The sequence below is a fragment of the Emys orbicularis genome, chromosome 2 (assembly GCF_028017835.1).
Source record: "Emys orbicularis isolate rEmyOrb1 chromosome 2, rEmyOrb1.hap1, whole genome shotgun sequence".
In the NCBI taxonomy this organism is placed as follows: Eukaryota; Metazoa; Chordata; order Testudines; family Emydidae; genus Emys; species Emys orbicularis.
In genome coordinates, this window is record NC_088684.1 from 263,476,140 (window position 1) to 263,501,752 (window position 25,613).

General features: G+C 44.7%; 1 protein-coding gene across 4 annotated transcripts in view; it reads left to right on the forward strand.

The window, feature by feature from the left end:
- The window catches only part of KIAA1217 (KIAA1217 ortholog), a 237,708-nt gene that overhangs the window by 95,300 nt on the left and 116,795 nt on the right, over window positions 1–25,613 (forward strand). For all 4 annotated transcript variants that reach the window (XM_065398557.1, XM_065398560.1, XM_065398559.1 and 1 more), the window contains exon 2: window positions 18,589–18,784. In XM_065398557.1, the coding sequence (XP_065254629.1) occupies window positions 18,589–18,784 (196 nt within the window). The remainder of the gene's footprint in view (window positions 1–18,588; window positions 18,785–25,613) is intronic.

Consider the following 25,613-nt stretch of genomic DNA (forward strand, 5'->3'; position numbering starts at 1 on the left):
GATTTTTCTTTGGAGGTCTAGAATCTTAGGGTGTGTCTACACTACGAGAGTAGTTCGATTTTACTTAAATTGAATATGTGGAATCGATATTACAAAGTCGAACGTGTGTGTCCACACTAAGGACAGTAATTCGACTTTGTGAGTCCACACTAACGGGGCAAGCGTCGACATTGGAAGCGGTGCACTGTGGGCAGCTATCCCACAGTTCCCGCAGTCCCTGCTGCCCATTGGAATTCTGGGTCGAGCCCCCAATGCCTTCTGGGGGAAAAAATGTGTCGAGGGTGGTTTTGGGTAACTGTCGTCCTCGAACCGTCACTCCCACCCTCCCTCCCTGAAACCGCCGGCGGGAAATCAGTTTGCGCACTTTTCTGGTCAGTGACAGCGCGGACGCCACAGCACTGCGAGCATGGAGCCCGCTGCGACCATCGCTGCAGTTATGGCCGTTATCAACACCTCGCACCTTATCATCCACCTTTCCCAGAGGCAGATGCTGAGAAATCGGGCGAGGAGGCTACGGCAGCGCGGTGAGGACCTGAAGTCTGAGAGTGGCACAGACCTGTCACAAAGCACAGGACCCCGCGCCGAGGACATCATGGTGGCAATGGGTCATGTTGATGTTGTGGAACGGCGATTCTGGGCCCGGGAAACAAGCACGGACTGGTGGGACCGCATAGTGCTGCAGGTCTGGGATGAATCCCAGTGGCTGCGAAACTTTCGCATGCGGAAGGGGACTTTCCTGGAACTTTGTGAGTTGCTGTCCCCTGCCCTGAAGCGCAAGGACACCCGGATGCGAGCAGCCCTGACTGTCCAGAAGCGAGTGGCCATAGCCCTCTGGAAGCTTGCAACGCCGGACAGCTACTGGTCAGTCGCGAACCACTTTGGCGTGGGCAAATCTACCGTGGGGGTTGTTGTGATGCAAGTAGCCAACGCAATCGTTGAGCTACTGCTCTCAAAGGTAGTGACCCTGGGAAACGTGGAGGTCATCATAGATGGCTTCGCCGCGATGGGATTCCCAAACTGCGGTGGGGCTATAGATGGAACTCACATCCCTATCCTGGGACCGGACCACCAGGCCAGCCAGTACATTAACCGAAAGGGCTACTTTTCAATGGTGCTGCAAGCACTGGTGGACCATAGGGGACGTTTTACAAACATCAACGTCGGATGGCCGGGCAAGGTTCATGACGCTCATGGTTTCAGGAACTCTGGTCTGTTTAGACGGCTGCAGGAAGGTATTTACTTCCCGGACCACAAAATAACTCTTGGGGATGTGGAGATGCCTATAGTCATCCTCGGGGACCCAGCCTACCCGCTAATGCCCTGGCTCATGAAGCCCTATACAGGTGCCCTGGACAGTGAAAAAGAACTCTTCAACTACCGGCTGAGCAAGTGCAGAATGGTGGTGGAGTGTGCTTTTGGACGTCTCAAGGGGAGATGGAGAACCTTACTGACTCACTCTGATCTCAGCGAAACCAATATCCCCATTGTTATTGCAGCTTGCTGTGTGCTCCACAATCTGTGTGAGAGCAAGGGGGAGACCTTTATGGCGGGGTGGGAGGTTGAGGCAAATAGCCTGGCTGCTGATTACGCCCAGCCAGACAGCCGTGCGATTAGAAGAGCCCAGCGGGACGCGCTGTGCATCCGGGAGGCTATGAAAGCTAGGTTCCTGAGTGAGCAGGGTAACCTGTGACTATTAAGTTTGTTTACAGAGAAGCTGAACCTGCCCCCGTTTCTTTACCCAGTAAATGTTCACTATCCTCTCCACTTACATACCCCATTCCCCACCTTCCAACACACATTTAAAAATAAAATCACTTGAAATTTGTTAATGAACACCGTTTTCTTTATTACTGTTTTCGCTGGGACGCAGACTGTGGTGGGGAGCGGGTGTAGTGTAGTGATGCAAAGGACGCTTCTAAACTCCAGGAATGACAGACTCCGCACTGGTGGACTGGTTGTTTCAACGGAACCTGCCACCCCTCCTGTTCGGGACTCTGTGTGTGGGGGCTATGTGACTTTGTGGCAGGGGGAGGACGGTTACAGATCCCCTGCTGCGTGGCTCTGTGATCCAGGATAAGGACCGCTGCATAAGATCTCTAACCGCCCTCCCCCGCCACAAAGTCACATAGCCCCCCCCACACACACAGAACATGAAAACCACCTCCCAGACTGACCAGGGTAACTAGTGAATGCAATGTGTGTGTGCCCTGCTGCTGAACCTGCCCCCGCGTCTGTACCCTGGTAAAGGTGACTGTCCTGTCCAATTACCAACCCCCTTCCCCCCCTTCAAACAGTCTCTCCTCTAAAAGAACATGATGGAAACAGTAATTAACAGAAACGTATTTTTTATTAGCAACTACACATGAAACTGGGGGATGAAACTGGGACGGGGGCTTGGGTGAGGCGGGAAGGAAAGGACTTATCAAATTTTGGGGAATGAGAGCCTTCTGGTACTTGAGCAGTCTGCAGGGGTGGAGTGAGAGTTTTCACGGACTCTGCCGCCCCTCCTTCTTGGGACTTTGGGTGAGGGGGGTATGGGACTTTGTGGCGGGGGAGGGCGGTTAGAGAGAGACTGCAGCGGGGCTCTGTCCTCCTGCCTCCGGTCCTGCAGAACATCCACAAGGCGCCGGAGCGTGTCCGTTTGCTCCCTCATTAGTCCAAGCAGCGTTTGAGTCGCCTGCTGGTCTTCCTGCCGCCACCTCTCCTTCCGTTCCATGTGTGATCGGTGCATTTGGGACAAGTTCTCCCTCCACTGGGTCTGCTGGGCTGCCTGGGATCGGGAGCAGCCCATAAGTTCCGAGAACATGTCCTCCCGTGTCCTCTTCTTCCTACGCCTAATCTGCGCTAGCCTCTGGGAGTGTGTTGCCAGGGTAGTTCGGGAGACAGTCGCAGCTGTGGGATGGGAAAAAGGGAGTGAATTCCTCAGAAAGATAAATTTTTGGTTGAACAAAGAACATAGTCCTTCTCTGTGAACAAGACCATGCACAGCACCTATCACATGCGCACTCAGGACAAGGTCGAATTTTCGGCCTTCGCATTCAGTGCCTGGGGTCTTGCAGTGCAGATCAGACAAGGGGGACGGGACAGCGGAATTAGGGTAACAGGCTGACATGGTAAGCCGTAGACTTGTGGCTGCTTAAAACTTTAATAATAGCACTGGCCTCCTTTCATGTTCAAAGCAATGCCAGTCCCTGCTGCCAGCAATCCGGCAAGCATGAACTCTGCCCCTGTCCCACCCCCTCGCGGCTGTCCCAGGGAAAGGTCCCTGTATGCTGCTCCTCTCCCGCCTCCACCGCGTGGCTCTAAACCGCCGGTTACAGTTCTGTAAAGGAACAGGCAAGCAGTCCCAATACTAACATTCCCCTACCTAATTCAAAGCAGGTCACCATGAGCGACATCACTCTGATGAGGATTTCAGAGACGGAGAAAGAAAGGATGCTTCGGGAAAGCCTGCAAAGACCAGGGCCGTATGCCGCCATGCTCTGCAAGGCAATGATACCCGAGTACTTGATTGTCTCCTGGCGCGGAAACGTTTCCTACCATGGAGGACCCAATAAGGCCGCTCTCCCCAGGAACCTGATGCAAAGGCTTTCCAATTACCTCCAGGAGAGCTTCGTGGAGATGTCCCAGGAGGATTTCTGCTCTATCCCCGGACATATAGACTGGATTTTACTGTAGCTGCACTGGCAGGGACTAAACAGTAGAGCGCCTAAGGCAAAACAATCATGCTAAACCGGACATTGTTAGATTTTTTTTCAGTAGTTGCACTGCCAAGGACTGTGTCCGGGTTAACGCCTGGGGACGGTTGGTAGGGGATCTCAGTAAGGGTGATGAAGAGATCCTGGCTGTCGGGGAAATCAGCGTTGTAAGCGCTGTCGACTGCCTCGTCCTCCTCATCTCCTTCCTCATCTTCCCCGTCTGCTAACATGTCCGAGGAACCGGCCGTCGACAATATCCCGTCCTCAGAGTCCACGGTCAGTGGTGGGGTAGTGGTGGCGGCCGCACCTAGGATGGAATGCAGTGCCTTGTAGAAACGGGATGTCTGGGGCTGGGATCCGGAGCGTCCGTTTGCCTCTTTGGTCTTCTGGTAGCCTTGTCTCAGCTCCTTGATTTTCACGCGGCACTGCGTTGCATCCCGGCTGTATCCTCTCTCTGCCATGGCTTTAGAGATCTTCTCATAGATCTTTGCATTCCGTCTTTTCGATCGCAGCTCGGAAAGCACGGACTCATCGCCCCACACAGCGATCAGATCCAAGACTTCCCGATCAGTCCATGCTGGGGCCCTCTTTCTATTCTGAGATTGCATGGCCATCTCTGCTGGAGAGCTCTGCATCGTTGCCAGTGCTGCTGAGCTCGCCACGATGTCCAAACAGGAAATGAGATTCAAACTGCCCAGACAGGAAAAGGAATTCAAATTTTCCCGGGGCTTTTCCTGTGTGGCTGGTCAGAGCATCCGAGCTCGGACTGCTGTCCAGAGCGTCAACAGAGTGGTGCACTGTGGGATAGCTCCCGGAGCTATTACCGTCGATTTCCATCCACACCTAGCCTAATTCGACATGGCCATGTCGAATTTAGCGCTACTCCCCTCGTTGGGGAGGAGTACAGAAGTCGAATTTAAGAGACCTCTATGTCGAACTAAATAGCTTTGTGGTGTGGACGGGTGCAGAGTTAATCCAATGTAACGGTGCTAAATTCGACATAAACTCCTAGTGTAGACCAGGCCTTAGTGCTCAAAAGGCCTGATCCTGCTTAGTATAGTGAATACTTTCCCTTGGTCTGCTAAGTAAACTGATCCCGCAAGTTAGTCTTACAGTTCATTCAGTCTCTTTTCTCAGGCATTGGGATAATTACTAATACATTCAGCACTAAGTTATTTAACTTTTTTCTCCCTAAGTTACTGCATGCTGTTCATTTGGATACTACTTTGCCAATTACATGCATTAGAAGATTTTCAGGACTCCAGTTAATGAGAGTCAGCACATTCCTGGCATCTTTGCTTTCCTCCTTTGGGTCTCAGCTTTCTACACCTTTTCCAAGGCCACTGCTGTCTCCATTTCTGTTTACAGTTCAAAAACGGCATGTATTGCAGCTGCTTCCTTTGTTCCTATTACCTTTCTCATCATAGTAAAGACTGGCTCCTGAAATCAGTTTTTCTCCATGTAATAGTAAATCCTTCTCATACTTGCCTGTTAGTGTGTCTCGATATGTCTACAACCATGGCTTTTCCCAACTTGATTCTACTGACTATATTCAGTATCTCTCACTGCTCCTTTCTCTGTTCCTTTCCTTACACATTCCACATTTTCCCATCAGAAATTGATTTCCTTCTGCTGCTTTTTCTACTGCCTCCTTATAGCATGTGTTCAGCTGTCCCTTTCTATGCTAAACCATCATTGGCAGAACATAGCACTTTATATTATATATTTGTGGGTTATTTACTTTCTCAGCTCCTAGAGATATAATACTTTTCAACAGAAGCTACTCTCCTTTGAGGGTCTAGGGCAATAGAGTGTGTGTTATTCCTTGTAGTCACATATAAATTCTTTCAACTCATTGGGCCAGATCCTCACTTACTATAGATTAGTGTATTGCCATTGAAGTCAATGGGGCCAGGCTGATGTACATCAGCTGAGGATCTGGCCCATTATATATAGGAATGAAGCTGCAGGCCCTGAAAAAGCTCCCAGCTGGTACCAATCATAGCAGCTCATCTGGTTGCCAACACACGTTGCTGTGAGCACATCACCCCAGTGCTTTATTCGCTGTACTGGCTCTACATTAAATAGAGAGTACGGTTCAAGATCTCTCTTCTGATTGTTCATGGGGTTGTCCCTAACTACCTGAGAGGCTGCTTCTCTCTCCATGGCCATAACGTCCCATGACAGCTACATTCCAGTGTGGGCCAATGATCATTGCACGCTACACAATTAGGATCTTGTGCATGATGAAGGCTACAGAAACCGCAGGGAAGCTCTGCAGCGTGGGAGAGATTCCTTCCCATGGAAAACCCTGCACACAATCCAGCTATTTGGCCTTGTGGGATTTAGCACTTGATGTAAAAAAAATGAAATAATGTGATGGATTTTTCTATCTGAATGATTTCTCAATTAAAAATAAAGTAAAACCTTTTGGAGTGTGTGTGTTTGGGAGGGTGACTTCAGAAACAAATGCAAAAGCTGACATGATTTCAATAGTGCAGAGACCGTGACAACTGACCGTGTTGTCTGTGCCTTTGTGCTGGGATCAGGATTGGAATTTATCCAGTTGGTGCTTCCAGGTTGCATTTAGTATGTTCTTGTGTTTGTACAAATAACTTACTTGTAAACATCTTATTTTACTTGAACAAATCTAAATAGTACGTTTGTCATCGGGGAGAAGTGTTCTATTGTTTTCTTTTAAAAAGAGGTATAATTCCCCCCCTCAAAAAAACCCTTATCTAGTTGACTAAATCTTGAAGAAATATAAAATATTTGTGTACTAATAGGCTTGCCCCTGGAATTAAATATCATATAATCATGTCTGTCATGGGTTTTGTGTACAAGAATTGAAAGATTCTTTGGATTACTGTCTTAATTATAGTGTTGGCACTATATGACATGCTCACTTGCTCTACAAGATATTTGTAGTAGTTAATAGTTATTTGTTTAGCTTAGTTTCTCACTTTGTCTCATACTAATAGCAGAAAGTATAGAATAGGCAATAGTGGAGTCATTACAGTTGCGGTGCTTAATTTGTAATGAAAGAGGTGCTGGGGCTCAAGCATTTTTTTACATTCATAACTGATGCGGCAAGCCCAGGGGTGCCAGGGCTATGAACTGTCAAGCCTAGAGGTGCTGTGGCAAGTCCTGGCACAAATTAAGCACTGTAACAGTTGTAATAGGAGTTTGACACAGGCTGAAAGGGGAGAAGATTTAGAAATACAGAAAAATACTTTTCTTTTCTTAGAAACAAATAAACAAAGGATTAAATTACATTTAAATTACATGTAGCATTACATGTAGAACTCCAAGTGTTCAAAAATAATGTTAGGCCCCCTAAAATCATGAGATGTTAACAATACTACATTTGGGATTCTTTTTATTTGTATTGTGGATCTTAAGCCTCCTATTTTCAAGATTTTCTCCATAACTATGAAGACTAGAAACTTGTTTTTAAATGAAAGTCATAATCCTATGACTCTGGGAGCTGGAGCTTTATGCAAAACTCCAACTATTGTGAAACTCGCAGTAAATTCATGAGATCAGGCAACGCTCTTCGTACTCTGAGACGCTGGACACTATGGGGAGTGACAGGCTAACAAGATGGCATCGTCTTCATTTAAACTTGGGTTATAGTAAGATCACTGTCAACATTCACAATTCACCAGTTCCTAGTGCACTTTCTGAGTTCAATGCTTTAGAACTTCTTCTTGGAATACTGAAGTGAAACTGTGTTACCGATTGATAAGACTATATTGTTCACTGTGTACATGCTGCCTTTTGTTCTATGTATTTTTCCAGTATATATCTCATCTTTCCTTTCCACTGCTGGTATGCTGCAGTACAGTTTCATTATGCACAGGCCATTCTCTTTTTGTTCTGTTTTGATTTATTTTTCCTTTTAACAATTTTCTCTTTTTTTTTCTTCTTTTTTTCTTCTTCTCTCTGTCTCTTTCTTTGATCTACAGGCTTTGCAGTGTATGTTGGTCTCCCTTCATTCAGAACTTGACATTCAAAGGTACTTGATGAAAATTGAATCCTCTCAGAGAGTTAGTACTGTACTTTATTTTTATGCACTCTGCCTTGGATTGAGCCTGTTACCTTTTAACTGTGTGTGGTTTGCCTCACAACTAGTGTTAGTGTCCTTGAGTAAATCTGGACATGCATGCTTTTCCCTTTGTATTCCACCGTGGTGAAGTATGGTTCATATCAAGCAAAATGAGTACAACAATCTAATGCATGTGGATCCTTTGACATTGTTTTAATTTCTGAGTTTGCCTCTAATGGCATGGTAGGCATAAATGTCCACACTCTTGTCTTGGTTAGATGCACCCCACTCCTTCAACTCAGTGGGAGTTGAGTGCATGTTGTTGAGGGAAGAATGTGGCCCCAATGCATTAATAACCACCTTAAAATGTGCTGATTTCTATATATATTGCATTATATATTTGAAGGGTTTTTTTGTTTTTGAATTAATTGAGAGATCAAACAGCTGCAGAAAAGTTGGCCTGTGGAGGTGAGGACGCTTATTTACCTATGTATGTTTTCGTACCTGCTGCAAAGGGATCATGTAGTTTGCTCTTTCTTGTGGTTTTGAAAGATATAAGGATGTCCCTTAATAGGACATTAGATTTTTGTGCCCCTTGGAGGGACATCCTTATGGGGCATACCAATGGGGTGGGGTATGGAGAGGGATACAGGGAATGGGAACATATACTTATTATCTTTTCCAATGGCTCCCAGCCCAATTTCCATACTGGATTTTACGTTCATTTGTTTTATTCAGGCTTCCTCACACTTGTGCCACTTCATAGTCCCTTGTTACATCATAGAGCCATAGAAATGTAGGGCTTGAAGTGACCTTGAAAAGTCCTCAAGTCCTGCCCTGTGTGCAAGCAAACCTGCACTGTCCCTGACAGGTGTTTGTACAACCTCTTCTTAAAAACCTCCAATGATGGAGATTCCACAACCTCCCTTGGAAGCCTCCAGAGTTTAATTACCCTCATAGTTGGAAAGTTTTTCCTAATATCTAGCCTAAATTTCTCTCACTGCAGATTAAGCCCATTACGTCTTGTCCAGTGGACATGGAGAACAGTTGATCACCGTCCTCTTTGTAATAGCTCTTAACATATTTTGAAGACTGTTATCGGGTCCCCCCTCAGTCTTTTTTTCTCAAGACTAAACATGTCCAGTTTTTTTAACCTTTCCTAATAGGTCAGTTTTCTAAGCCTTTTATCATTTTTATTGCTTTTCTCTGGGGACTCATAGACTTTAAGGTCAGAAGGGACCATTATGATCTTCTAGCCTGACCTCCTGCACAACGCAGGCCACAGAATCTCACCCACCCACTCCTGTAACAAACCCTCTCCAATTTGTCCACATCTTTCTTAAAGTGTGCCACACAGAACTCCAGCTGAGGCCTCACCAGTGCCAAGTAGAGTGGGACAATTACCTCCCATGTCTTATATACAATGCTTCTATTCATACACCCGAGAATGATATTAGCTTTTTCCACAATTGCATCACATTGTTGACTCTCATTCAGTTTTTGATCCACTATAATCGCTGATCTGTTTCAGCAGTTTCACCACCTAGCCAGTTATTCCCCATTTTGTAGTTGTGCATATGATTTATCCTTCTCAAGTGAAGTGCTTTGCACTTCTTTTTATTGAACTTCATTTTGCTGATTTCAGACCAATTCTCTAATTTGTCAAGGTTGCTTTGAATTCTAATCCTATCCTCCAAAGTGCTTGCAAACCCTTCCCCTGCCCCAGTTTAGTGTCATCTGCAAATTTTATAAGTATAATCTCCACTGCATTATCCAAGTCATTAATGAAAATATTCAATAGTACTAGACCCAGCACTGACCTCTGTGGGACCCCACTAGATATGCCCTCCTAGTCAGGGCCGGCTCCAGCATTTCTGCCACCCCAAGCAAAAAAAAAAAAAAAAAAAAAGCCGCGATCGGCGGCGGCAGTTCAGCGGCAGGTCCTTCGCTCCTAGAGGGAATGAGGGATCTGCCGCCCCCGAATTGCCGCAAGTGCCGCCCCTCTCCCTTGGCCACCCCAAGCACCTGCTTGTTAAGCTGGTGCCTGGAGCCGGCCCTGCTCCTAGTTTGACAGCAAACTATTGATAACTACTGCTTGAGTACGGTCTTTCCACCAGTTGTGAACCCACCTAATAGTATTTTCAACCAGAGCACATTTCTCTAGTTTGTTTATGAGAATGTCATGTGAGACTGTGTCAAAACCCTTACTAAAATCAAGATATATCTCATCTATTGCTTACCCACATTCACTAGGCCAGTAACCCTGTCAAAGAAGGAAATTAGGTTGGTTTGGCATGATTTGTTGTTGACAAATTTATGCTTCCTATTCCTTATAATGCTATTATTCTCTAGGTGCTTACAAATTGATTGTTTAATCATTTGTTCCAGGATCTTTTCAGGAATCAAAGTTAGGCTCTCTGGTCTATAATTCCCTGAATCTTCTTTGTTCCACTTTTTAAAGATAGATACTATGTTTGTCCTTCTCTAGTCCTCAGGGGCTTCACCCATCTTCCATGATTTTTCAAAGATAATTGCTAATAGTTCCGAAATTGCTTCAGTTAGTTCCTTAAGTGCCCTAGGGTGAATTTCATCAGGCCCTGGTGACTTGAATACATCTATCTTATCTAATTATTCTTTAATCTGTTCTTTCCCTATTTTGGCTTGTGTCCCTTCCCGTTTGTTACTGTTAATTGTGTTAAGTATCTGGTCACCATTCAGCTGTCTAGTGAAGACTGAAGCAAAATAGGCATTAAACACCTCAGTCTTCTTGGTGTCATCTATTATTAGCTCTCCTTCACTGCTAAGTAGAGAACCTACACTTTTCTTCATCTTTCTCTTGCTCCCAATGTATTAAAAGAGCCTCTTCTTATCGCCTTTATGTCCCTTGCTAGATGTAACTCATTCTGTGCTTTAGCCTTTTTGATTTTGTCCCTACTTGCTAATGCTTACTCTTTTGTACTCCTCAGCAATTTGTCCATGTTTTCACTATTTGTAGGACTCCTTTTTGATTTTTCAGGTCATTAAAGAGCTTCTAATGGAGCTATATTGGCCTCGTACTATTCTTCCTATATTTCCTTCACATTGAGATAGTTTTCAGTTGTGCCTTTAATATTGTCTCCTTAAGAAACAACCTACTCTCCTGAGCTCCTTTTCCCCCTAGATTTTCTTCCCATGGGACCTTACCTACTATTTTCCTGAGTTTGGTTTTTGAAGTCCATTGTTGTTATTCTGCTGCTCTCACTCCTTCCTTTCCTTAGAATCATGAAATCTATCTTTTCATGATCACTTCCATCAAAATTGGACTTAGAAACATGTGTGTTTATGTATCCCTGAAATTGCTAGTGAGAAATATAAGATATTCACAAGAGTACCCTGAGATGACTAAACCATGGCCTTCACAATCACACACACACATATGATTCACACTTAGAAAGTTAACCCTACATTTTTCTGCCCTCCATTGAGCTCTTCCTCCACTTTGTATATGACATATATATATAATTATGGGTGTCTCAACTGCATCTTTATAGTTTATTTTGCCAGCATATTTTGTGTGGTTTATATATGAATGCAGATTTAAAGCGTGTCCCAGAACGCTTTATACTTCAGTCAAATGCATAATCCTTCAATCCCATCAATATCACCTTATCTCATTGGTAAGAAATGGGACGTTTTGAGAGTGATCACACTCTGTGTTCTTTTTTACAGGGATAAGAACAGGGATATTAGGCATATTTTTTTGCTCTGTGTATACAGTGCATGATAGCCTTGTTTGTCTGTTTGTCCATGGTATTATGACATTTGCTGACACATTTTATTTCCACCAGTAGGACTTAAATATGCAAATAAATCAAGGAAGCAGACAGAAAGGAAAAGGGAGAAAAACAGAAGGGCAGAGGATGATAAAGAGAGGGGCAGCCTACTCCTCATTCAACAATGAGATGCCCATAGGGCAGCAGCAGAGGGAAAGGGGAGGGGGGAGGAAGAGTGACAAATCTCAAGAGAGGAGAAAGGGAGCTGCTGTAATATAGGGTGAACAGTTAGCAAGTGTGAGAAATCGGGACAGGGAGGTGGGGGGCAATAGATGTCTATATAAGACAAAGCCCCGAATATTGGAACTGTCCTTATAAAATTGGGACATCTGGTCACCATACTGTAATATCAAAATTTCACCAGTCCAGTCATTTTTCATAGGTGCTCTGATAAATATTTCAAATGTAACATTTCAGAGGCCCTTAACGATGCACATCTGTTTCCATGGGGTGGAAGGAGTCTCAAATAAGGAGACAGATGTAAGTGCAGTGCTGCCTAAGGCCCTACGCAATGCTCTTTGTTATACTTGTTTTCCCCATCTATTTATATATTCCTCGTAGCGCCCACCAGATGCTAGGTTCTTTCCAAACACAGAAGGCCATGGCTCACACCCTGCCCTGAAGAGCTCACCAACCTACAAGGCAACTTAGCGTTGGTGATTGTTGATTTTTTTTTTTTGGCAACTATTTAGCATATGGAAAAATTCTTTCCAGCCTTTTAGAACCCACTGAAATAGGTCTGACAAGGACAGCTTTGGAGTCTCCAGAGCTTGTTCGTTAGCTCTGGTGGGCAAACACCAAAGGTGTGGAAACTCCTTTTATTTTCCTTGGGTGTGTGCATGGGAGAGAGGGGTGACACTGTAATCTGTCCCTTGGATCAGAACACATTATCCCCAAGGTGCACTTAGGCATCTGTTTATATATTTAAGTATTTCTTTTTGCTTGTGGTTTTATGGCTACGTGAGTGAGGATCTTTTCCCTTTAATAAGTGTAATGTCAGCTTTTATTTAAATTATCCCTTTCATCCTTAGAGTTCTCACAGCACTTCCCAGATTGTGTAGGTGGGAATTGCAGCCACCTCTGGGATGGAACATGGGTCATTCTGCACCATGAATAAACATGAATGCACACTGTTCTGGTTGGGCTCTGGAAACTTCTAAAACCTAGAACACAATGATCTCCACTAGAGGGCTCACAAGCTATTTAAAGGACTACTCTCCATTCTTATATACTGCCTTAAGTATTTAGGTAACTTTTAAATACATTAATGACTTGCAGTGGGGGGTTGCAATCAGAAACCTATGTAGTGTCATTTCTATACATATTTCTCTGTCATCTCAGTTACTATATGCTTACCTTTCTTCAGCATGGATTTGTCAAGAACAAATCGTGTCAAACCAACCTGATAGCTTTCTTTGACAGGGTAACAAGCCTTGTGGATGGGGTGAAGCAGTAGATGTGATATATCTTGACTTTAGTAAGGCTTTTGATACTGTCTCGCATGACCTTCTCATAAACAAACTAGGAAAATACAACCTAGATGGAGCTACTATAAGGTGGGTGCATAACTGGTTGGAAAATCGTTCCCAGAGAGTAGTTATCAGTGGTTCACAGTCATGCTGGAAGGGCATAACGAGTGGGGTCTCGCAGAGATCGGTTCTGGGTCCGGTTCTGTTCAATATCTTCATCGATGATTTAGATAATGGCATAGAGAGTACACTTGTAAAGTTTGCGGACGATACCAAACTGGGAGGGGTTGCAAGTGCCTTGGAGGATAGGATTAAAATTCAAAATGATCTGGACAAACTGGAGAAATGGTCTGAAGTAAATAGGATGAAATTCAATAAGGACAAATGCAAAGTACTCCACTTAGGAAGGAACAATCAGTCACACACACAAAATGGGAAATGACTGCCTAGGAAGGAGTACTGCGGAAAGGGTTCTAGGGGTCATAGTGGATCACAAGATAAGTATAAGTCAACAGTGTAACGCTGTTGAAAAAAAAGCATACAAAATTCTGGGATGTATTAGCAGGAGTATTGTAAGCAAAACATGAGAAGTAATTCTTCCGCTCTACTCTGCGCTGATTAGGCCTCAACTGCAGTATTGTATCCAGTTCTGGGCGCCACATTTCAGGAAAGATGTGGACAAATTGGAGAAAGTCCAGAGAAGAGCAACAAAAATGATTAAAGGTCTAGAAAATATGACCTATGAGGGAAGATTGAAAAAATTGGGTTTGTTTAGTCTGGAGAAGAGAAGTCTGACAGGGGACATAACAGTTTTCAAGTACACCTCTACCTCAATATAACGCTGTCCTCGGGAGCCAAAAAATCGTACCGCGTTATAGGTGAAACCGCATTATATCAAACTTGCTTTGATCCACCGGTGTGCGCAGCCCCGCCCCCCCGGAGCACTGCTTTACCGCGTTATATCCGAATTTGTGTTATATCGGGTCGCGTTATATCGGAGTAGAGGTGTACATAAAAGGTTGTTACAAGGAGGAGGGAGAAAAATCGTTGTGCTTAACCTCTGAGGATAGGACAAGAAGCAATGGGCTTAAATTGCAGCAAGGGCGGTTTAGGTTGGACATTAGGAAAAACTTCCTAACTGTCAGAGTGGTTAAGCACTGGAATAAATTGCCTAGGGAGGTTGTCCAATCTGCTCTTAAAAATCCCCAGTGATGGAGATTCCAGAAACACCTGTCAGGGATGGTCTAGATAATACTTAGTCCTGCCTTGAGTGCCAGGGACTGGATTAGATGACCTCTCGAGGTACCTTCCAGTTCTGTGATTCTATGAACATGCCTAGTGATGACACCTGCACTGAAATACTACTGCCAGTTTCCCCACTGCCTTCCCCAACTACCTTCACAATGGTTCTAATAGTTTATGGTTCCATAGACATGGATTGTCATTTTTTTTTCTTTTTCCCTTGGGGAGGGCAATTTTTCTAGGAAGCAATTCAGATACCTGATATGTCCAGAAACTTGCTCTGACTGTCACTGTAACATCCAATCTGTTGCTCATCATTGGCAAAAAGAAAACTGCATCCCAGTCCTTATATGCATTGATATCTCAGAACTAATTGGATGGCCACCATTCCTCGGTGATAGTTCTTTTTATATGTTTAAAATTAAAAATATTACATTAGTTGAGCGCCACAGATGGCTCGAGACTTTCTACAGGGCATATAGCTGTACATTATGGGCCTGATTCATTTCTCACTGCCACTGGTTTTACATTTGTGTAACTCCATCGACCTCCGTGGAGCCCCTCCAGATTTACTTTAGTGCATGTAAAAGGAGAATCAGGCTTCTTGTTTTTACAGAATCTACTGTATGAGTCACCCTTGCTTAATTAGTCTTTGGTAAGCCTCTTAGCATTGCAGTGATTTGATTAAGTAATGTTAGCCACTCTGTGTGAGTCACTGTGAAGTTGGCATTAATCCTGAGGGGAATCTGAGTCGTTTTATATTAAATGATAAAGAATTGCTCAAAACAAGAATGTAACTAGGGTTACCATATTTCAACAATCAAAAAAGAGGACAGTGGGAGCCCCGCCCTAGACCCGCCCCTGTCCCTCCCACGCCCCGCCCCCTGACTGCCCCCCTCAGAACCCCCAACCCCCCCCCGCTCTTTGTCTCCTGACTGCCCCCTCCTGGGACCCCTGCCCCTAACTGCCCCCCAGGACCCCACCCCCTACCTAAGCCTCCTTGCTCCTTGTCCCCTGACTGCCCCCTCCTGAGACCACCCCCGTCCTAACTGCCCCCCTAGGACCCTACCCCCTACCTGTCCCCTGACTGCCCAAAACCTTATCCACACCCCCACCCCCTGACAGACCCCCAGGACTCCCACACCCCATCCAACCACTCCCCGCCCCCTGACAGACCCCCTCCCCAGAACTCCCGACCCATCTAAACCCCCCTGCTCCCTGACCCCTGACTGCTCCGATTCCTCTCCCCACCCCTGCCCCCTGACAGCCCCCCGAGAACTGCCAACCCCCCTGCTCCTTGTCCCCTGACTGCCCCCTCCTGAGACCCCCCCCATCCTTGCTGCCCCCCTAGGATCCTACCCCCTACCTGTCCCCTGACTGCCCAAAACCTTATCCACACCCCCGCCCCCTGACAGCCCCCCCCAGAACTCCTGACCCATCCAACCCTCCCCCTGCTCCCTGTCTCTTGACTGCCCCCTCCAGAACCCCCCTGCCTCTTCTCCGACCCCCTGACCCCCTTACCGTGCCGCTCAGAACAGCATGTCGGGCTCCATGCGGAGCCCGACACACTGCCATGCTCCCCCACGGAGCGCATAGCCCGGTTTCCACCCTCGCAGAGTGCTGCGGAGCGGCGCGCTGGGCAGCAGGGGAGGAGGAGCAGGGGGAGGAGCTCCAGACTGCTGGAGGACCGATGCGAATGGCCGGCGATCTCCGAATGCAGGGAGGGGGAGGGGGGGAGTGATCTGAAGCTGCAGGGGAGAGGAGGGGGGAAGTGGAGGAGGGGCTATGGCTGCCGGAGCCCCGTGCGAGTGGCTCGATCTGGCAGGCTGCCCTGTCAGCCGTGCCGCACTCTGCATGGGGGGGGAGAAATCCGGACATTTACAAATTCCCCCTGGACGCTATTTTTAAACTCAAAAAGCCGGACATGTCCGGGAGAATCCGGATGAATGGTAACCCTAATGTAACTTAACAGATATTGGTAACTGCACAGATACAACTTCGTCATCCTGCTTGTCTTAAGAGCAATGCAACCAAATGTAACAGGAGGAAACATGAAGCAAAATTAGTGTATCACAATCTTTTTTTTCAAAAAGCAAACTTAAACCATGAAGTGTTTCTACCGGATTATCTTGATTCATTTATATTGCACCTTGCTTTATATTTTCCTTATGGTTTTTCTATTAACAGAACAGGAAACTGAGCTTCATAATGTGCTTTAGTTCCCTTTATTGTTCAATGAGTTAAGTTAGTGACTTTAATTGGTAACACTGTCTAACAAGCATACCTATGTAATTAAAATATTTTAGCAATGATGGTTGCCAAGCCACATTTCAGATAACTGAATGAAAGAAGTACTGACTTCTTGAAATCCTTCATGTTTGCAGGTCACTTGTCACTTCTGTAAACTCTCAGGCAGTATTGTACATGCACCAGTCTCTGTGTTTACAACCTTGTAGACTAGAGCTGATCATTTCAGAGATACTTCAAAGCATGCCTTGGTTTGCTAGAGGTAAATGTTGTTACTTCCTGGAAAAATTCAATGCTTCAAAATCATTTCACTGCAAGACATTGGATAATAGCTAACATTTCATAAGTGCAAAGCTCCAGAGAGTTTAGCTTTCTCATTAGATATCTCTAACTTATTATAGTATGTGAGCAACTGGACAAGCTGGCAGCAGAGAAGGCTGGGGTGTAGAGAAGTCTAATGAAAACCTCATAAAAGTTAAGAGTTGTTGCTTACCTTCAAGGTCACATGGGCAGTATTACATGATCTATGACATTGCTGCAACAAGCTCTCTCCATCTCACACTAGAAACTGCTGAAAGAGCCACATATCAGCAAAATGTGTTGTCTTGGCCTTTTCTTTTCTTTTCTTTTTTTGAACTTGTCTTTAATTTGACTGATTTTTCAAACCCAATATGGGAATTATTTTTAGCCTAACTATAGGGTATTTTTAATATAAGTATCTGACCTTTAAATGAGAGAGGAAAGAAAGAGGGATATAATATATGACATTTTATGCCTGGGAATATAAACTGACAAGTTTATGTTTTTATATTTTTTAAAAGTTTATATTTCCACTGTAGTTCTGGGGGGGAAAAACTTTATTGTTTTGCATTGCTGTACTTAGAGTAGGTATACTATTTATTTTGGATGTAGCATTTGCTTGAGAAACTATAAAAAATAACTGCCCTACCAAGTTCAGTCTGAGTTATAGTGGCAGAAGTTTATGTTGTTCTCTGCAACTGAGAAAATGGAACCCTTGTACGTTTATCAATGCAACTTCCCTTATAAGTTGTAAAATGTATTAATATGTTCTTTCACAAAACACAAAGCCCTTTTTGAAGTCAACGATAAAAATGTTCAGGACATTGCCTCTCCTACTGAGTGTGTTTTTGTTAGCCAGAAATTCCAATAATAGGAGCTAATATAAAAACCTGGATTGGGACTACCAGAGATGGTTAGGTAGACTTATCTTTAACATACAGTATCTAGCAGTTAATGGAAGTTACAGTTAATTCTATGCAGCTAAATTGTGTTTGCTGTTATACACTGGAAATCACAAGTAATTCAGTTAATCAGTGGAGTTTTTCCACATTTATGCTGATACAAATGAAAGCAGAGTTTAGCTCATAATTTTTTAGTATGTTGGATAAAAATTTTAGACTGCTATTGTGGCCTTGCTAACCCTTACTCTCCACAGCATATGTAGCAGCAATTCTGATACTGAGATCTGACAGCTTTACTGCTAAATTTATTTTCAGGACATTTTTGTCAACAGACTCCTCAAGATAAGTGCAACATTTTAGAGATTTTAATTATTAATAATAGCATTTCAGTTGTCAAAAATGTAAATACTTCTATGCTACTCAGCTGCCAGTTTCCTCTTTATAGAACTCACTCACTGGTTTTGAGAGCAGATCTAAGAAAACCTATTGGATGAATTTCTAATCCTACAGGTTGAGGCTGTGTGTGTGTGTGTGTGGTGCACCTTTGTTGTCAATGTTAACAGTTGTCTGAGCAACAGGGAATGGAATTGCCATATATCCACCCTATAATATGTCAGCCTCAGGTCATTGTTAGAAATGAAATTTGTACGGTAGATGTACAGCAATAAAAATCTTAATGGACTATCCAGGGACAGTATATTTTTAAATAACTTACATAGAAGTCACCTTGAGCACACAAGGCCTTGTAGAATGCTGCATTTAAGGCTGAATGAACTATTTTTCATTGTTTTTTTTCCCCAGACAGTTGGAGCTTGATGTTCCTAGTGTCATTTGCAATATAATAATGATATATTTATTTTATTTTTACAGACAAGGAGCCCAAAGCTGTCTCAAAGCCCACAGCCCAATTTGGGAGACCAGGCAGAACATCTGTCCGAAGCATCTGCTGATTCTTTAGAAGCCATGTCTGAGGGAGATTCTCCAACTCCTTTTTCCAGAGGCAGCCGTACACGAGCAAGCCTTCCAGTGGTGAGGTCAGCGAACCAAACAAAGGAGAGATCACTAGGTAAAATATCTTCCAGGATCCTTCAGTGCTCTGCTCTTGTAACTTTGGCATCATGTTCTCTGCATATAAAAATTTGTCTTTAGAGTGTTTTGGGGTTAACAAAATATGGACATTTGCAGCACTTTATTGTTACTGCCTGTCATAAGGAGACCAGATCCTTTAAGGGGAGATGGGGGCCAGCCGCATCTGTGCCATAATTTATTAGCTGCTTCCCAGTCTGAGGGGGTGGGATGAAGGAGGGTTACTTGGTAGTTAATCGACACCTGGGCGGTATAAGAGGGCTGATAAAGCTCAGTTTGGAAAGTGGTACCACTGAGAGTGGATGGCTCTCATCCAGGGTCTGCAGGAGGCGGGGTACTCCAGGGGAACCAGCCCGGGGCCCCAGTGCTCTATACCGGAGCAGGGAAGGACATAAGGAACATATCCCAGAAGGGGTTGAGAACTGTACTCCAGGGATACCACTTTGGGGGCTGAATGCTCTATCCCAGAACCAGAAATACTCTTAAAGGTAGCCCAGAAATCAGAGTGAAGGAAAGCCCCCAAAGGGCAAAACAACCTCTCTGTTTGTTGGACTTTTGCTACCCTGTGTTAGGTTTGATTGTGACTTGGCTAGAGGGCTAAGCCACCTCTCCAGCACAGACTGGTGTGTGGAGAGCCAAGGAGACCCGCCTTGGGGAAGAAGGGAGACAAGGAGCACCAGCAGCGCCACTCTCAGCCAGCAGGTAGTGCTACAGGACAGGCACTCCTCTGCAACACTGCCAGTTTATTCTTTTCAGATTAGTTCAGTGTGGAGTACTGGACGGCACAGGGAATTGATAGTGAGAGTATCATTGCAGCCTCCAAAAACATGCTAGACACTTTACAGACAGACAGATGTGGACCCTACCCTGAAGAGTCTATTAACAATCTCAGCCCAATACTGCAAATACATATTACCAAGTATTATTCTTACTACGTGGTAGTAAACACTGCACTAAGTGATGAGTGTTTACAAGATGGGACCTTAATTTTAGACATGGGATACTGAGACCTTCGTCTGTATCTTACATGTTCAAATCCTGCCCAATTTGTAATAACCAAAAATGATTAATGTCTGATGGCTGATTGGTGGTGGCCCAATTCTTAGTGAAAAGGGATGGTATTCACACTACCGCTGGAATCTTTTATGGCAGCCTTTGTAAAGAGAATAGGGATTTGAATGGACATGGTGATTGAACTACCCTACTTTTTCCAGGAAGGTGCCTTCAGATTTGAGTTGAGGCACAATCAACAGCAATTCCATCCTTCACCCCCAGGAGGGGCTCTTCTCAGGGGAAGCTGCTCCTCCTGTTACCGCAATTTGAATTCCCCCACACCTGAAGGTTGAATTTAGCCCAATTTTTCCACAAAATTAATTTTAAACTAGAATTGGTTTTGCAATAGATTTTACTTTTCTTAGGGAGCCTCTCTTCCCAACAGGTGGATGGCAGAGGTAGAAACTAGTTTTTTGAAGAATAATGCCATAGGGCAGGTAGACTGATGTTGGATGACAGCATAACTTGCATGCAGATTGCTGAGGAAGGCATGTTTCTCAATGGTAATAAACTGAAATGTTGCTTATTTTCTGTAGGATCTCATTTCCCTACATGCAGAATGACATAAACCAAAGGCTGCACCATACATCACAGAGAGAGCTCATAAACTGATCACAAGGGTTTATTTATTCCTCAGTGATCCAAGGCAATTTCTGTCAAGAGTGTTTTGATATCTGACAAACAGAACAAATTAAAAAGAAAAATAGAAGACAGAACTAAAAAGGGTTCTCCAAGCCAGCAGGCACTAGCAGTGCTAAAAAGGGCAGCACACAAATTTGGGGATGGGAGAGAGAGTGTCTCACATCACTCCTCAGTGGCCCACTCTGGCCAAAGCCAGGAGACTGACTCCAGAGGGAGCTTCATCCACCTCAGCTGGAAGGGACAGGTTGGTCTGATGCAGGCAGGGCCGGCTCTAACTTTTTTGCTGCCCCAAGCAGCAAAAAAAAGCGCCGCCCCCCGAGGCGCCCCCCCCCCCCCCGCCGAGCGCCGCGCCGCCGGAACCCCCCCCAGCGCCGCGCCCCACGCTGCCCCTCCCCGCCAAGCGCCGCGCCGCCGGAGCCCGCCCCCCCCCCGCGGAATGCCGCGCCGCGCTATCCCCCCCCCCGCCACCCCAAGATTGGCCGCCCCTTACCAGGTGCCGCCCCAAGCATGTGCTTGGTTGCCTGGTGCCTGGAGCCGGCCCTGGATGCAGGACACTTTGAAGGGAGAGCCTGAAAGTTCCACCCAACCCAATGAGATCTTGTTTAAAACCTGTTTTTAAGCACATACTCATATGCTTATATGTTTTTACTATACATATGGAGAATCCGGTTCTGCCCATATGTCAATGCTGTCTAGTGAATCCTCAGACCATCAGCTTGGCTCAGATTTATTAGAAAATGTAATTTACTATATGTATGTAGAGTACATTGGAACTTTGTAGGGATATAATACTGTGGGAACCCTGTATGTCTTATTACTGACTTACAGTGCATTTAGCATTCACTGTGTGTGCTTAGCAATAACCTGATTTGGCCATTCAGGGATCTGACACATGCACACAGGCCAGTCATTTCAAGATATATCAGAAATCATCCATTCCAGTAATGAATTGGGGCCTCTGAGCTAGATAAAAAGCAATTAAAACCTTTTTCTCAACATCATGGGCTGTTCTCTGCTGCACACAGACATTCTGTTCAGTGCTTTCTTCTCCATAGGCCAAACTAGAAAATATCATCCTTGTTGGTTGGCAATAGATAAATCTGCCTCAGCCATTATTTAAAGAGTGGCTCTGCCCTATGGTCACAAGTTTTATGGTAGAGAGAATCTTATTATGAAAATTTAACAATGGATAATTTAACACTTAGACCATCTGCGATGTGCAGTCCACTAGGTTCAGGCAGTGGGCTCTCAAAAGCCATCACAAATTCCATCAGAAAATGTTATTTCATTTCTCATTCCACGTGTGTTATAGTGGGCCATCCCCTCAAACCCATGCTAAAGTAGAGAGAGCTGCATTGCATTTATTCTGACAATATCAACTTGTCTTTCATACATCACAGGTGTCTAGATAGGCAAAAAACAGGCAAAAGATGGAAGTGAAGTGACATGATATGAAATAATTTAAAGTATTTAGATTTGAGACTGAAGCACCTTTAAGGTATTATAATTTAAGATGTGAAATAAGGCTTTTTCTCATCCTGCAAGTGGGGTAGAAGTGTTTACAACTACACATGTGACTCAAATTTGCCACAACACTTGGGATCAATCTGCTAAAGAAATAGATGGAAATACTTTGTTATCCCCTGAATCTGTCACTTCAGATTTCTTATTTTAGGAAATATTAATTGCATATATTTTATTTAAAGGTATACTAAAAATTAGTCCTAAAATTGCCCAAGTGTAAATTAATTCTTCTTGTACAACTTATTGTTATGGTAATATAGTACTCTATTGTTATCAATCCCTCCAATATTTTTCTTTAAAACCAGTTTCACAAATGCTAAGGAACAAAAAACAAAACAACCCTAAAACTAAACTAAAAACAGTAAGCATTGAACTGGGGTGCATGCTAATATCCTTCATGCAAGTTGCAGAGTAAAAAATGCATTCATAGGCTGCAATCCTGCAAAGGGATCTACATGGATTTAAAAGTGAGCTCTAGTGCATCCGGGCCATAGTCCATTTTACGTCCTGTTTCCTGTACAGCAGCATGACACTGCTGGTTTTATTTGTATTTCTAGCACTGCAAGAGAATATTTACATATTTTTAAAAGCTTTTTTTCATTTAAATTTTAAAAGTACATGAAAATATTTCTATTAATATGTTTTGTAAATACGTACCCTTGCCCCTTTATTTACTTAGATGTTTTTAAACAAAACCTAAATTTTAATCCTAAACTACTGAACACTGTTCTTTTAAGACACAGGAAAAATGATAGATTTTTATGGGTTTAAGCCTAATAAACTTTACAGTGTTGTTTTAAAAATCTTATTCTCATAGACATTCATATTTTTCCAAGTCCAGTTGAGTCAGGTTGTTTTTTAAATTACAGACTGAATAAATGTCTATTAGGAGGTGGAGTGAGTGAGAATAGTGGCAATGCATTTTGGCTACCCAGGCATCACGTTTTTGTCAGTCAGTACTAATGATTAAGGCTGCGTGTCAATAATGGAGGTCATGGAAGGCACAGATTCCGTGACTTTCCATGATCTCCGTGACTTCTGCAGTGGCCGGTGCTCGCTCAGGGGCTGCCTGAGCCAAGCAGCTCCTGGGCCAGCAGCAGCAGTTTAGGTGTGTGGGAGGGGGCTAGGGACACAGAATTGGAGTGTGGGGTGGAGCTTACCTTGAGGTGGGGGGCTCCCTGGCTCCCACCGGCATGTCCCTGCAGCTCCTAGGTGGAGGGGCCAGGGAACTCCGCGCGCTGCCCGCGCCCGCGGGCCCTGCCCCCCCTGCCCGGCCAATGGGAGCTGCAGATCTGGCACTTGTGGCAGGAGCAGCATGCAGAGCCACTCTGACCTTCCCTCCCCCCAGGAGCTGCAGGGACACGCAGAGCTGGGTAGGGAGCCTGCCAGCCCTGCCGACCCCACCCCAGCACCAGCGGGAGTCCCAGGCTGCGTCCTGCTCCCCTGCCCCCCAGCACCAGCGGGGGTCCCAGACCACACACACCCCAGCACTTGCAGCACCCCTAGACTGCCCTCCCAGAACACCTGCAGCCCCCCGCCCAAGGTTTAGTTAGGGGTATATAGTAAAAGTCATGGACAAGTCACGGGCCATGAATTTTTGTTTACTGCCCATGACCTGTCCATGACTTTTACCAACAATACCCGAGACTAAAACATAGTCTTACTAATGATGACTGTGGGTCATTATGACATGCTAGGCTCTAATTCATGCCATGTTGAGCCAGCCCATGAGACATTCCAGCTCTGTATCCATTTTAAACTTTAGCCATGGTTCTTGAAATTAAGGTCTTTCTTGACAAAAGGGTCTATCAGAATCAGCACATTTCTCATCAGTAGGCCACCTGAGTACAAAATGTAGCATTAAAATGAATGAATACTCCATGAGGGACAAAATAAGATATATTTTAAAATATTTATTTGAAAGCTGGGATTTCTTCCAACTTGATAACTGGGGGGGGGGGGGGGATTCTAGCAAAACTGTCAGAACAAGAATAATCTCAAACCCGGACAGGCCTCAAAAGCTCTCAACAAACTTCATTTGCAATTTGCCTAAAGGAAATAAAAATTGACAAGTACACAGTTATATTATGCAACCTGTCAAAACCAGCAGTGTGTGCATGTATGTGCTGGATTGCACTGATGTCATTGTTTTAATGCTTCTCTAAAGAAATGCAGACTGACAAATGTTTGGGGGTTTCAAACAGGGACACGTGATTCTGTCAGGTGCCAAGCACTTTCAATCCTCTTTGACTTCCAGGGCAGTGGAGGATGCCAGGCTCTTCACAGAATCAGGCTGTAAAGGCCTATTTCTGAGAGGTGCTGTGCATTTGCCACCTTTTACTAAAGACAATGGGAGTTGCCCAGCAGCAGCAGTTTAGGTGTGTGGGAGGGGGCTAGGGACACAGAATTGGAGTGTGGGGTGGAGCTTACCTTGAGGTGGGGGGCTCAGGATTGGGCACTATAAACAGGGTTGGATTAAGGCAGAATCCATGGCTCTGGATACTAGACTGGGAAGGGGGTACATGGACACACAAAGGTTTGGATCTGAGGAACCATTGGAGGAGGGCACTGACAAAGAGTGGTGGGGTCTGCCATGGGGACTTGGGAACAGAAGAGAGTGGTAATAGGAGAGGTTTCTTCCCTGAAATGTCTTTTAAAACCCATTGGTCCTTATATTTGGGCCCTTGTTCTGCAAACTCATAAGCACATTGCATAACTTTATTTAAATAAGGTAAAGGGACTTGACCCTGTGTGATTATATATGATTTGGGGGAAGTGGATGTTCAGAGTGAATGCATATTTTTATGGACAGGGGATAGCCCGTCCCTCTGAGAAACTTATAGGAGGTGGCCCTGACCCTCAGTGGGAGGAGAAGTGACAGCTGGAGGGGAAGAGGGAGAAGGTTGAGGGACAGAGGCAGGCAGGGGAGCCAGTGAGAGAGAGAGATGGAGAGAAACAGAGTCTGTAAGTAAACTGAGAGAAACAGGCAGAGGATGAGAGGGGGGACAGAGGGAAATCAGGACTGAGAGAAACAAAGAGTAAGTGGAGAGACTGAGACTGAGCAGGACAAACAGATACACAGAAGAGGGTCCCTTTAGTTTAAAGCTGGTTGGTTAAGTCAGTCCATGTTTGATGGTGTGTTTCTGACCATTGATTCTGGTCATCTCCTATCATTGATCCATGTGGTTCCCGAGATCCAGAACAGGAGGCCCAAAGGGCTTGAGATCCAGTGGGTCTGATATGATTTGCACTGCTGCAAGTGTCACTGGAGTTAAGGCTATCTCTTCAGGAAGTCACAAGAAGCATGTGAGGCTCAAAAACTGACAGAAGTGTCAGACAGCAACCAGCGAGGTAGCTGAGGAAAGGGGAGCCTTGAACTAGAAAAAAAATAACCTATAAGGTACTAGCCTGTGCATATAGAGATATAGATATATTTCCGTATTTAGAGGTTATATTTAGCTAAGTACACTCAGTAGTAAGTTACTCTGTGTGTGTGTGTGTATATATATATATAAAAATAAAAATAAATATATCCAAACCATTATACATTTTTATGATATATATTCTTAATCTATTTAATGTTATTGTAG